General features: G+C 48.0%; 1 protein-coding gene across 4 annotated transcripts in view; it reads right to left on the bottom strand.

Annotated features, from left to right (window-relative positions):
* Positions 1–814: 814 nt before the first annotated feature.
* The window catches only part of LOC114587877 (zona pellucida sperm-binding protein 2-like), a 39,426-nt gene continuing 25,808 nt past the window's right edge, over positions 815–14,432 (bottom strand). For 2 of the 4 annotated variants that reach the window (XM_028712724.2, XM_077921078.1), the window contains 9 exons: positions 13,838–14,043; positions 12,534–12,648; positions 11,549–11,718; positions 10,989–11,062; positions 10,588–10,715; positions 3,216–3,405; positions 2,560–2,698; positions 2,100–2,196; positions 815–1,015 (listed from right to left, as the gene is read on the bottom strand). In XM_028712724.2, coding sequence (XP_028568557.2) covers positions 936–1,015; positions 2,100–2,196; positions 2,560–2,698; positions 3,216–3,405; positions 10,588–10,715; positions 10,989–11,062; positions 11,549–11,718; positions 12,534–12,648; positions 13,838–14,043 — 1,199 coding nt within the window. In that variant the 3' untranslated portion in view covers positions 815–935. Of the gene's footprint in view, positions 1,016–2,099; positions 2,197–2,559; positions 2,699–3,215; positions 3,406–10,587; positions 10,716–10,988; positions 11,063–11,548; positions 11,719–12,533; positions 12,649–13,837; positions 14,044–14,432 lie in introns of those variants that run through there. The other 2 variants (XM_028712725.2, XM_028712727.2) reach the window with 2 other exon arrangements.

Below are 14,432 nucleotides of genomic sequence, written 5' to 3'. Positions count from 1 at the left end.
GGTGAAAACTGAAGTAGGAGAGTCTCTAATTCCAGAGGCCCTTCTTGTAAGGGAGGTCCTTGCCCTCTAGCTAAGCAGGTTTCCAGCCACTATGGAAGTTAACACCTGGAAAAACCAGGCTAATGTCTAAAAGGAGTTCAAGAGCTTCTGAGCAATGCGGTGGAAAGAAACTTATGGTGCTTGTAATTTTCATTTTAATGCAAAATTTAAAGCTTCCCATGTTTTGCTTCAGAGCCTAGGGTGGGTAGCAAGTCAGATCTTGCTTTATCTCCTTAAATGCAGTTTAGCTGCTTTGAATGCTCTAGCCCTTCTTTCAGAGGTAGGAAACAGAATTTCCAATACAGAGGTCAGTGCAATAGTTTAGATAAGGTGCTTAAGGTAAAGGTAAAGGTACCCCTGCCCGTACGGGCCAGTCTTGACAGACTCTAGGGTTGTGCGCCCATCTCACTTAAGAGGCCGGGGGCCAGCGCTGTCCGGAGACACTTCCGGGTCACGTGGCCAGCGTGACAAGCTGTATCTGGCGAGCCAGCGCAGCACACGGAAACACCGTTTACCTTCCCGCCAGTAAGCGGTCCCTATTTATCTACTTGCACCCGGAGGTGCTTTCGAACTGCTAGGTTGGCAGGCGCTGGGACTGAGCAGCGGGAGTGCACCCCGCCACGGGGATTCGAACCGCCGACCTTTCGATCGGCAAGCCCTAGGCGCTGAGGCTTTTACCCACAGCGCCACCCGCGTCCCCAGAGATAAGGTGCTTACTAATCAAATATTTGGCCTTTTAGTTTTTCCCACCCCCAAAAAGCAAAAGTTCTGAAAATCTCCATTGTATACCTTTATTGCACAAGATGCACACCGCTGAAACAGCCAGCAACACAACATTTGCCATTTCAGTTGCTAAATGATGATCCTAGTCCAGTCTCTTCCTATTCCTAGGATGGTCACGTATGGTCCCTCCTTATCACAACTGGTCCAGATGAGACATGCACTTGCCGACTGCGGGTAGAATCAATGCTTCGGCCTGGAAAGGGAGGGTGGAAAAGGCAGCATTACCACATTCATTTACATCCTCCTAAAGCAGAATGACTCTGCAACCAGTATAATGTAGCTAATAAGCTATGCAGACTTGAAATCCACTTTCCATCAAAATGCATCATCTCACACTTTCAATGTCTTTTTACCATCTCAGTTGAACATGCTGACAAGCATTTTTTTGCACTGGCTCAGGATCAACTGCACGTGTTCTACTCCATTTTTTCTTTACTATTGCATATGTCCCAAAATGCCATTAGTTTATAGAAACCCAATGAACAAAAGCCATTTCCTGAAATGCTACAGAAAGTTGTAATAGTCCAGCCTGCACTGTAGTTCTCCTGGAGAACTGCGTGGTCCGCAGCATAGCCTCAGCCAGGCTGCTCTCCTAAGATAGATTTCCAGAGTCAAACAGATGCTTTCATAAGTAGTGCCATTACGTCTTCATGAGTTTTAGACTTAATATCACACTTCCTCATTATAAAGCAATTTCTATTATAGTTGTGATTTAAAGGAGCAGTCTAAATGATGTGTTTAGCTTGCATGAACCTGTAGCCTTAAAAAGGCCTCTGAGGTATGGCAACAATAGACATCTCAGTACTGAGACTATCTGCTCATCAGTTTAAAACAAAAAACTCTGCCTGTGCATTATACCCATGTGCGCACATGACAAGACATCAATTGCTGAGTGCATTTCTTTTTGAGCTGACCTAAAACCCATCTGTTTCCCCACCTTTCAAGATAACAGTGGTGTCTGCTGATGGGGGTGGGGTTCAATTTTGCATTGGCTGTGCAGGCTAGTCCTCCTTTCAGGTGACTGACAGATGGGTTGGCCTGCAAAGCAGATCCTGCCAAGGACATGGCGTGCAGAGTGAGAAAGGTTTCCCACCTGTGTTCTAGGGAAAGCCATGCTGGCCTCTGGCAGGGGATTAGAAGAGAGGTGAGGAATTTGCAATCCACTGTTAAGAATACAGTTCCCATTGGCCATGTTGCTTTGAGAGCCACAGATCTCCTGCTGCTGTATTTGAAGGTAGAGAGCTCTACAGAGGCCATTTACTTCACAAGACACCTACCAACTCTCTGCCTTCTGGGAATGCAGCGCCGGGCACAGAAGGTGTCCATGGCCAGCCAGCTGGAATCACAGATGACTGCACTGCAGTGGAAGTAGATCTGAGGACAGTAAAAGCAACATAACATAGCAGGAGAACCAGGAAGCAAAACTCCCAACAGTCGGGATACCAACAACTACGTCCTCCCCTCCCTGCCCCCAGCACGTGTCTCCTGGTGCCAAAATACATACCAGCTCAGCTTTAATTTTATTGTTTTAAATCAATATGGTGCCCTTAACTTTAATTCCTATGGCAGCTTACAATAATAAAAAGTAATAGTTAAGACTGTTTGCATCCACAGAAACTATCAGAGCACAGCAACTGAGGCAGGCAAGTCTGTACTCTTATGGGACCACGTTGGGTGGGTGGGTGGGGGGAAAAGTTCAATAGCAAGCATTATCCCATGGTCAAGAGCTTCCCTTACCTGCCCCTGAAGTGCCTGGTTGTCCACCATAAATGTAAACATTTTCACTTCAAACCGCTTCAGGTGTGTAGGGAACGGGACAGAGTCCTCAGTCACTCCATGGAATGTGGTTTGATGAGAGTCCTCTGTGTTCTCACAACTTGGGGTGGGGGAAACATGACAGAGAAGCTAAGAGATACAAGCCTTGCTGCCACATCATTGTGGGCTAGCAGCCCCATGGCAATGAAGACACCGGGGCAGCCTGAATGCCACAAGGAAAGCTGGAGCCTGTGACCTGCTATTATGCACACTTGTGATGCTCAGCACAAGCCTAGTACCCCTGTTTCTGGCTTCTGAAATTTACTAAAACTCCCTTCCCCCTTTAATAAATGTTTGTTTCAATATGGTCAGGTACTTAAGAGAATACAGCAGCAGGTAGTACTGATTCTCATGCTCCATTCTGCCTTGTGTTGTGTGTTTTTCCGTATCATTTCATTCAGTTCTTGGCATCACTCCTCCACCCAGAAGTGCTTTTCTATTTTTGCCCCAGATACCTAAGGGAACAATATAATTTTAAAATGCGGCCAAACCAGCCAACCACCTCACCCCTCAATTAACAGGCTGTGAAAACATCATCCTTGCTCTTAGAACTAGTAATGTATTATTCAGACTCTTACCTGTCCATCACTATGTTCCACTGCGGAAGACTCTTCCTGTCAGAAGATGCTGTAGCCCAGCAGTCCTCCAGAAAAAGTTCTAGCTGTGGGTCCTCGCTGTGGAGAAGCTCAACCTGGAAGTGAAGCGGTTCTCTAAGGTAGCGAGTTACCGGGTGCTCCATGTCTTGGTAGAAGCTGCTGTAGGACTTATCTTGCCAGGGTGCCACAGGGGGGAAGAAAAGCACATATCAGGACCTTAACAAACCCAGAGGAATTAGGTGCTTTTAACAAGCCAAGGCTGGCACTGAGCAGTCCAGGTCAGTCTTTGTCTCTCTCTTTTTTTAAAAATAATTTTTATTAAATTTTCCATTTTAACAATCCAATCAAATCATATTAAGTATTCCAAATTATACAAATACATATCATATAGTCCAAATATTCTGCCAAATTATAAATTTTTGTTGGGGCTTCCCATGCTTCAAGTTCAGTGGGGTTCCAATCATCTTACGTTTCTACTGCCTTGAGTTTCCAACCAGGTCAGCCTTTCTCAACCTTAAGCCCCCATATATTGTTGGGCTATTCCTAGGCAGCATGGCCAGCAGTCAGGGGTGATGGAGTTGGGTCTCAAGGTTGAGAGCAGCTGGCCCAGGCTATTTCTCCCTAGTAGGTTCTGTTCTCCAGCACGAGAGCCAGGCTGGTGCAATGCTTTCAGCTCTGGTACCAGGGCTGAGAGATCACAGAGAACTATGGCAAGACCTAATACCAGTGACAGAGAACAAGCTTTTTAATTGCCCGAATCTAGAGCAAATCAAATGGAAATCTGCCCAAACAGATCCTCCACCATCACACAAAAAGCTGCTCCCAAGGATCAAGGTGGGAGAACTCCTGAGGAGCTTGGAAAAGTGACTTTGAGCAAAAATAATCCTTTTCGGCTGCTGTTGCTGCTTGTGTGAGTGTTGGGAGGACCGCTCCCTTTTCTGCCAACTCCATCTGGCCTAGGGGGCGGGGCCTGCACTCACCACCACAGCATAAGAGGCCTGAGAGAGGCCTCCGGGACACGGCTGCTGTTGCTGTTTGTGTGAGTGCTGGGAAGACCGCTCCCTCTCCTGCCAACTCCATCCGGCCTAGGGGGCTGGGCCTGCACTACCACTACAGTTTAGAGGCCTGAGCAGCTACCGGCAGCAATGGACAAAATGGTTTTAAATGTTTTAATTGCTTTTAATTTGCAGCACCTTAAATGGTGGTTGTTGTTTTTTATAATATTATATTATTTCATTATTTTATTTTTGCTTGGGGTGGGATAAGCATTTAGTCAGCGCTATTGTTTCTTGCTTTGTTTTGTTTTGTTCTGTTCTGTTCTGTTTTGTTATTATTATTATTATTATTATTCTGTTAAATTATTATATAGTTTGTATTTTGCTTTTTAAGGGGAAGGGTCATGGCTTCCTGGGAGTGGACCTCAGCCAATAGATTGGGTGGGGCAGGTTCCACAGGGGGGGGTGTATTGGGACAACCGATCTCAGTGATCACGGGCAGGAGGAGGAGTTATGCTAAGACCAGACCATGTCATTACCGAGGAGGCAGGTTTAGTCGTTGTTTGAGGACTATCCCTGCCTCCAGGTCTGGTCCTGACCGGAAGGATACAGTAATCAGCAAGGGAAACCCACATGACCTGAAAGTGTTGCTGTGCAATGCCAGGTCAATGATGAATAAAACCACTGCCATCCACGACCTGATTGTGGATGGAGGATTTGACCTGGCATGTGTGACAGAGACCTGGTTGGATGAAGCAGATGGGCCTGTCCTTGCCGCTGCTTGCCAACCAGGTTTCTCTTATGCACAGCAACCCAGGTCATGTGGGCGGGGAGGGGGGGTTGCAGTGATTTTTAGGAAGTCATTAGTCTGCACCAGGCGTCCTATTGGGAAGACCCAGTTTTCTGAGTGCATGTTCTGGAAGTTGGGCAATAGGGGCAGTACAGGATTCCTACTGGTGTACCAACCTCCCCGCTGCACCAAGGATTCCCTGCCCGAGCTGCTTCAGGTTGTGGCGGATATGCTCCTGGAGACACCTAGCTTGGTTGTCCTGGGGGATTTTAACATCCATGCCGACACGACCTTACAAGGGGCCGCTCGGGACTTTGTGGAAAGCATGGCCTCCATGGGGCTGTCCCTGAATAAGTTTGGCCCAACTCATAGCCGTGGACATGCCTTAGACTTGGTGTTCACTTCTATGGATGTTGGTGATCTGACACTAACTAAAAGCGAAACAAAAGAAGTGCCATGGTCAGATCACTTCCTGGTGCAACTGGACTTCTCCGCAACCCTTCCCCTCTGCAGGGAGGTGGGACCGATTCGGATGGTCCGCCCCCGCCACTTAATGGATCCAATTGGCTTCCAGAGAGTGGTAGGAGATGCTTTATCCCAAGTTGATGGCCTTTCAGCTGATTCCCTGGTGGCACGCTGGAATGTGGAGTTAACCAGGGCTATTGACTGTCTGGCTCCGAAGCGCCCTCTCCGATTGCATGGAGCCCGGACAGCCCCGTGGTTCTCCCCGGAGCTGAGGGTGATGAAACAATTGTTGAGACGGCTAGAGCGCCGGTGGCGGAAAACTCATTCTGAATCAGACCGGACACGGGCTAGAGCTCAACGTCGAGCCTACCAAGTGGCGACGGCGAAGAGGGCCTTCTTCGCCGCCTCCATTGCATCTGCAGAAAACAGCAGCAGGAGACTTTTTCAGGTGGTTCGCAATCTATCGGAACCACCTGTACCACTGGGGCCTGGTAGGGACCCCAAGATCTCCTGCAATGCTTTTGCAAAGTTTTTTGCAGATGAAATCGCTCAGATTCAGAAGGAAGTAGACTTCCGGGTTGGCGCCATCGGCGAATGGCGGCGTTCCTCCGACCGGAGGAACGGGCTCCTTGGAAATTGGGGCTTCCCGCCGCGGCGAAGGCGGGGGCCCGTTATAAATCCCAGGCGGAGGAAGCCTGGGACCTTGGGGTTTGGCAGGGCACCAAGAGCGCCTCCCCTACTCACGAGGAAACCCATTTTTGGGGAGTGAAGTGGGGTGAGCAGCGCGGTGCATCGAACCGATCGCTATTTCCATGGAGGGAAGCCGCGCAGCCATCGCCGGAGAGCGCTGACTTTTTCCTGATGACATTTGGACTCTAAATCAAGTACCCGTGAGTAAAAACGGAGAATTGGATTAAGAACTTATAAATTTTATGAATTAGGCACGAAGCGGGAAGGTGTAAACAGGAAGTCTGCCTCCCGTTCTTGTATACAGATTGAAGCAAAGACCTTGCAAACTAATAGCTTAAAAAGTCTTTTTAAAGTTGGAAATTTCCTGCACCCATAATCAACAAAACCCCCCTTGGAAGCAGGAGAAAAGGGGGGGGGGGATTTGACTGTTTAATCCTACAGGAAGTAAGAGAAGGAATTTAAGTTTCTGCCGTCCCAAACCTGGGGACGGGGTATCGGGACAGAATCTGCTTGAGACGTCCATCGATTGAAAGTGGAGAACTTTGACAGATAGAAAAAAATAAAAGAATAGAGAAACAAACTAACTTCAACGCCACCTTCTGCTTTTTTGCTTTAAAGAAACAAAGTATTTGAAACTGAAGGGATTTGAAATCGAAAGTAACTTCTTTGTTTGATACTTTCCTGAAAAATGGATACAAATAGAAACTGTGTCCCCTAGAGGGAGCTTGTCAGTTTGTGGTCTCAGCTAACATACGTGAGGCTTTGGACTGTGGGAACAGCCGTCTGACTCTGTTTTTGAACAGGAATGTTTTGGCAGGAAGGTTTGGTGTCTGCCCTTGACAGGACTAATGCTCTCCTTGAGCAGTTGTCTGGGAAAATGAGCCTGATGAATGAAAAATTAGACCTTATGAGTGCTGTGGCCAGTGAATATGATTTAACAGGGACCAAGGATAAAGAAGTTACACAGCGATCAACTCAGGAATCCGGCTTGACAAAGCAAGTTCAAGGGCAGACGGAGAAGGAAGAGGCAGCAGTTATTCCCTATACAACACAAATGGTAAGACCCAAAGTTCTACAGGAACAAAAGCTTTTGGCTTGGATGATGGAATTTGGAGAGTGCTGGGAAGCATTTGAAGTTAAGGAAGTCTTCTACTCTAGTGGGACTTTGAAACAGGTGATTAACTACTTGGACAAATACTTTTTGGATTATAAAGATGAGGATTGGGAGTGGAACTGGGGGGAAGGAGACAATCAGATGAAGAAAAATGGAAATCATTACTGGATGGAACCCTCCAGAGACCCACTCCCCCAGAAACTAACAATAGACAAAGAACTGTGTAAGTACAAACAAGAACAAAAAAATCTGCAGAAGGGGCCTAGAAGAGACTTAAGAGCCTCGGACATCAGAACACCGGATTGATGGACTAAATAATGGACAGAAAGGACTGATATGACCCGAAACCAGGATGAAGGGACATTGGATGAAAATTAGAAATTGTTTATGTTAATTTTGGAATTAATGTAATATTATTGAAATTTGAGGGATTTGCCGGAAAGGAACTAAATTGGCTTTAGTAGAAATGTTCTTAAAGAAAAATGTATGAATATGTTGTGTTTTTGAAATTTTAAGATTTTTAACATAAGATAAGGCTAAATGGGGTAAGGTAAATTGAATAATAGATTATTTTAAAAGAGGGAAAGGGAATGCTGTTTAATAAATAAGATAGAGTGTGATAATTAACTATATAAATTAAAATTGAGAAATATGGGAAGAATTTGCTGAAATAACGAATTAAACTAGAATACAAAAAGAGAGGTGTGAGGAGGTTCAAGAACTAAGCAAATGAAAAACTGTAATTGGAGATTTGTATTTTTTCTTTTTCTTTTTTCTTTTTCTATTTTTTCTTTTTTTGGCCTAGGGTCGGGGATCTTTTATGTATTGATGAAATCTTGAATAAATATTATTTAAAAAAAACACAGAAGGAGGTAGACTCCACCGTGGGAGCAGGGCCAGGGCGGGAGAGTGCTAGAGTTCTGTCTAGTCCTGTTACATGGGATCAATTCCAATCTGTTACCTCCGAGGATGTGGACAGGCTGCTTGGACAATTGAAACCGACCACCTGTCTCCTTGATCCTTGCCCATCCTGGCTGATAAAAGCGAGCCGGGAAGGGCTGGGCGATGGGCTCTGCGGGGTGGTGAATGCTTCCCTCCGTGAGCCTTCCCAGACCAGCTGAAAGAGGCGGTCATTAAACCGCTTCTTAAAAAAACATCTTTAGATCCGGCCAATTTGGCCAACTATCGCCCAGTCTCAAATCTGCCATTCTTGGGCAAGGAGATTGAGCGGGTGGTTGCTGAACAACTCCAAGCACGCCTGGAGGAAACGGACCATTTGGATCCCTTCCAATCAGGATTCAGGCCTCACCATGGGACTGAAACTGCCTTGGTCGCGCTGGTTGATGATCTCTGGCGGGCTAGGGACAAAGGTGAGAGCTGTTTCCTAGTTCTGCTGGATCTCTCAGCGGCCTTTGACACCATCGACCATAACATCCTTCTGGACCGTCTAGAGGGGATGGGAGCTGGGGACACTGTTATACAGTGGTTCTTCTCCTTCCTCCTGGGCTGTGTTCAGAAAGTGGTGATGGGGGATGAGTGTTCAGACCCCTGGGCTCTCACTTGTGGGGTGCCTCAGGGTTCTGCCCTCTCCCCCATGCTTTTTAATATCTATATGAAGCCGCTGGGAGAGATCATCAGGGGGTTTGGACTGGGTGTTCATCAGTATGCAGATGACACCCAGCTCTACCTCTCCTTTAAATCAGAACCAGTGAAGGCAGTGAAGGTCCTGTGTGAGTGCCTGGAGGCGGTTGGAGGATGGATGGCGGCTAACAGATTGAGGTTGAATCCTGACAAGACAGAAGTACTGTTTTGGGGGGACAGGGAGCGGGTTGGTGTGGGGGATTCCCTGGTCTTGAATGGGGTAACTGTGCCCATGAAGGACCAGGTGCGCAGCCTGGGAGTCATTTTGGACTCACAGCTGTCCATGGAGGCGCAGGTCAATTCTGTATCCAGGGCAGCTGTCTACCAACTCCACCTGGTACGCAGGCTGAGACCCTAACTGCCCGCGTACTGTCTTTCCAGAGTGGTGCATGCTCTGGTTATCTCCCGCTTGGACTACTGCAATGCGCTCTACGTGGGGCTACCTTTGAAGGTGACCCGGAAACTGCAATTAATCCAGAATGCGGCAGCTAGACTGGTGACTGGGAGTGGCCGCCGGGACCACATAACACCAGTTCTGAGAGATCTGCATTGGCTCCCAGTACGTTTCCGAGCACGATTCAAAGTGTTGGTGCTGACCTTTAAAGCCCTAAACGGCCTCGGTCCTGTATACCTGAAGGAGCGTCTCCACCCCCATCGTTCAGCCCGGACACTGAGATCCAGCACCGAGGGCCTTCTGGCGGTTCCCTCATTGCGAGAAGTGAGGCTACAGGGAACCAGACAGAGGGCCTTCTTGGTAGTGGCACCCGCCCTGTGGAACGCCCTCCCATCAGATGTCAAAGAGATAAATAATTACCTGACATTCAGAAGAAATCTTAAGGCAGCCCTGTTCAGGGAAGTTTTTAATATGTAACGCTGTACTGTTTTTAACACTGATTGGGAGCCGCCCAGAGTGGCTGGGGAAACTCAGCCAGATGGGCGGGGTATACATAATAAATTATTATTATTATTATTATTATTATTATTATTATTATTATTATTATTATTATTATTATTTTCTGCAATACATCTCTGTGTATTGCATCTCTGCTAGGTGGTCTGGGAAAGTCTGGTGCTCACTACCAAACCACTTGCTGTGAGGAATCCCAACTAGGCCACTGATAACCCCGCCCCCCACCCACCCAAAACAGCCAAGAGATGTTCCTGGCTGCTCCTAAAACGCCCCTCCACATGCTTTTGGAATAAAAGGCAACAGAACTCTTCAGCCCACAATGCATAAACTAGGTATTCAACACTCAAAGACTGTAGGCTGGATTCAATCTCCCTACCTTGTGGGGGGGGGGAGACTTAATGTGAATACTTACTGCAATTGCATTTGACTAGCAACATCTTAAGAAGTATTCTCCCTCAACACACAGGAGTACCATCAAGACAATATTTGTATTATCAAATCTTTGACTGCATCTCCTTTCACCCACAGCCACTGGCCATAATGCCTGAGGCTGATGGGAGCTGCGGTCCAACAATGTCTAAAAGGGCCACAGGTTCCCCATCCCTGATGTCAGATGAAAAAATGTTCCTCATAGATGTTTTATCTATTCCTGTCTGCTGTTTTGAGATAAAATTCACAAATTTTGAGATAAAGTTCGGTTGCAGCCTTAACCTGCAAGGCTCCCACAGAAGGCTGTGCTGTGACATTACCTCTGGCCAGCTTAAGGGCAAGCGCCAGCACCCCCAGCCCAGGCAGGATGCTTGGCGATGGGGCTTCTGTTGGGCTGTACTGGAGCAACAGGGTATCACCCATAAAGTACCGGCAAGCACATTTCAACCTTGAAAAATACAAGTGAGAGAATAGCCCATTCGTTACCCTTCCAGTCCAGAACAGTTCTGAGGGCATAGCCCTGCTTTTAGGGGTGGAGGGGGAGAAAGGAAGCTGCAGCAGAAACTGGCACAAGAGTTCTAGCTGGTTATGTTTAAAGGCAGGATGCATCTCCTTCTAGGACAAGCTTGCACATGGGGGCCATGTCACCAAGTGACCCTTGTATTACAATGCGGTAAACAGCTTCCTTCCCCAGTCCTTTGCCCAAGCCACGAGTACTCACTGATAGATAGGTGCTGTTTGGCCTGTGAGAAAATAGAGGACTTCGTTTTCATAGGACATGGTGGCATCTTCAAACTGCAGATGAGATTAGACGATAAAACAGGAGGCGGTTTCAACCATCTTCTAGAGCAGAGGCTGGGCAACCTGGGGTCCTCTAGATGCGGTTGGGCTACAACTCCCAATATCCCCTTCCCACCATGGGCCATGCTGGCTCCTGGGTATTTGGAATCTGGCAACATCTGGAGAACCACAGGTTACCCCACCCCAGTCTTAATGTTCCTTCCCCAAGGAGTGCATGTACATTGTCCCTCCATCTTCCCAACAACCCTGAGAGGCAGGGAGCCTCAAGTACCAGACTAGAAGACTTTGTGCCAAGCTTCACAGTCATCTCCAGTAGCTAAGGAAGAGGCAGGCTGCTTCAACCCAAGACAATCCAAATCAAGAGCGAACATGGTTTTTTTGAGCTTGACATGAACTGATGGAGCAAACATTCAGGAACCATCTTCTTCTAACATGAGTGGCCTCATGGACTCTGCTCCTGACAAAGCAGCCATTTCTTACCTTGCGAGTTGTCCCACAAGAGGTCACATTGAAGATGAACGTTGCTCCTTCCTCTGTCACCGAAAGTGGCCTGCAGCGTCTGTCTCTCAGCACTAGGCCAGAAGGCACCAGATCTGGGGTGCCAACTAGCTTCAAGGCAGAGATCCTCACTGTGCCATTAGCCAGGCAATCTGCAAGGGAAATATATTATATATGCCAGAGCATAACAGACAAGCAGTGGCAGACCTTGGGGTCTCAAATTTCAACAGCACCCTGAGAGACACCCAAATTCCACACACCCTGCCTCTCATCTTCCATTCTACATCATAGTTGTGGCACCCCCAAGGCTCCACATGCAGTGCAACCCAACTGGTTGTGCTCCCTTAAATCTGCCTCCGCAGACTAGTCAAGAAGCAGAAGCGACAAGAAGATGAGAGAAGGTGGCTTGCTGAATATAAGCAGAGTAGCATGCAGGAGACTTCAATACAGTGGTACCGCGTGTTACATCCCGTCCCCCTTATGAATGCTGTGGGTTACGCGCTCCGCTAACCCGGAAGCAGATGCCCCCTTGTTGCGACCTTTGCCCTGGGATGCAAGTGGAAATCACACTCCGGTGGCACAGCAGCAGCGGAAGGCACCATTAGGGAAAGCATGCCTCATGGTAAAAGCGGTTTCCTGTTACAAACGGACCTCCGGAACGGATTAAGTACGTAACACAAGGTACCACTGTACCATCAAATGAACCCATTTTCTCTGCTAATGAAAATGAAGAACAAATAGCTGGTTCCCAAGATGGACATGATAGAAATTATGAACTGACATTACGAAAAGCAACTAAAAATACAGAGTACAACACAACAGAAATGCACATTGCTATGCAGAGCATCAGGTGCTCTATCCTCTTTTGTTTCTTGCTCCACCCACCCCTGGCATGTGGTTCCCAGAAGGGAAGGTGGCCCCCATATGGGAAAGGGTCCCCTGCCCCTGGGCTCGAGAGAGAGATTACCAATGAGGTCTTTTGGAGAGAAGCTGCAGGAAACGGCAAAGTCTATCATTTCAGCGAGACGATAGTCCTTCAGCTGCAACCGGAAGGTGACCAAAATCCCAAAAGAATCTATTTCCTACAAAGCAAAGGGGACCAGACTAGTTGCACAAGTTAAGAGCCGGCTGCATTAGGAGGCTTAGACAACCTCACCGCCACCACTTCCAACCCAAGGTGGATATTCTGCAGTCCTCAATTACCTGCTTGCACCCTTGGTTTCAGTCATCCTCCCTCTGGACAAAGCGGGAGGTAGCAGCATGAACGGCCCTTTTAGACCCATATCTTGGATTAATGGAAGAGGATATCCAGCAGCCAATGGACCAGGTGGTCACCTGCCAAGGCCCAGGCCAGACTGTGGACATCTTTCACTGCCAAGGATGCTCCCCACAACACACAAATCCCATTTCAGAAAAAGCACCAACAAAGATTCAAACTATCACCTACACAGTTTCTAGTCATCAGCACTCACACATTAGTGTGCAGAAGACTGGAACATCAGCCTGTCTTCTGCCCCAGATTCTCAAGGTCACCTTAAGCCTTAGATGGATCTCCTACAAAGCTCAAGGGCCTGGGTTCAGGGCTACTGAAAGCAAAGCAGGGCCCTTAAAAGGATTTTTTGTTGGAGGTGGAGAATAGGAGGTAAGTAATTCCTTTTGCTGAAGCAAAGAGATTTGCCATTCTGGTCATGGTACCCAGTGCCAAACATGCTCAAGAGCAGAGAAGGAAAGAAGGCCTCTTGTGGTGCCGCTGCCGCCAAGGCCAGCTGCCTGTGGTCCTCTCTCATCATACCACTAGAATCATTTACACGCCAGCTGTTCATTCATGCACCAGGACTAAGAACTGGCACCTGAGGTTCCTCTAGCTTCATTCTTTCTTCCATGTACATCATGTCTTTTTAACAATAACCTGGAAAGAACCGTCTTACTACTGACTTTTGTAAGCTGCTCTGGGAGCATTTTCAGCTAGGGAGCAGGGTGGAAATGTGTTACATTTAAAAGTACTTGTACAGTACAAGTGAGCTTGCCAGAGAACCATATTATTGGCAGGAGTGCCAGCTTGGCCCCATGACTGTGGGTGCCCAGGGCCTGGCACCAAAATTTGTGGGTGCCCGGGCACCCAGGGCGTTGGCACCTATGACTCTTGGGAAACAATTACCCCAAGGAAACCAATCACTGTACCCCTCACAGCTGCTTCTTGTTTCCCCGCTTCATGGCTGGGCAACCCAAGCTTCTACACCCACCCACACCCACACACCGTGTTCCCCTTACCTCATAGCGCACGTGGGCTGCCTGCCTGGGCACCCTTAAGGCCAAGTGGGTCCCATTGTCCAGCAAAGTATAGCCGAGTGCCTGCGCCTTCTCCCGAGTCAAAAGATCGTCCCCCGCAAAGGGAAGCCAGTCCTGGTCCACGTTGCCTCGTTTCACCACTAGGTAGAGGGCTTCGTCATCACAGAATCCCTCAGCCTGGGGCAGCACTGGGAGGGAGGCAGTAGGAAGAAGCAAGGCTTTCAGGAGCAGGAACCCTCGTCCATTCACATTCTACCTGCCCTTCCAATGCCACCGGCATGATTTAACAGTAGTACAACTTTCTAGGCAGCCGAGCAGCAGACAAGGACAATTCCTCCAAAAGGAATATTTGCCTGAGGCTGGAAGCAAATGCTCTTCAGGGTAAGCCACCTGCCAAGGCTCAGGTATTGCACAGGTGCACGGAGGCACACCACTTCAGGTCACATTGGGTCTAGGTAGGTGGGACACAGTGCCTGGCCACTCACCTGGAAAGGCCCTGCGCATGTTTGTTAACCCTTCACTGGCCACACCTCCACCCCATTCACACAGTTAAGGCTCTTTGTTGTGGAGCACCTAC

Source organism: Podarcis muralis, chromosome 17 (assembly GCF_964188315.1).
Source record: "Podarcis muralis chromosome 17, rPodMur119.hap1.1, whole genome shotgun sequence".
NCBI lineage: Eukaryota > Metazoa > Chordata > Lepidosauria > Squamata > Lacertidae > Podarcis > Podarcis muralis.
Note: the sequence above shows the minus strand (reverse complement) of the source record. Positions and strands in the feature narration are given on the sequence as shown.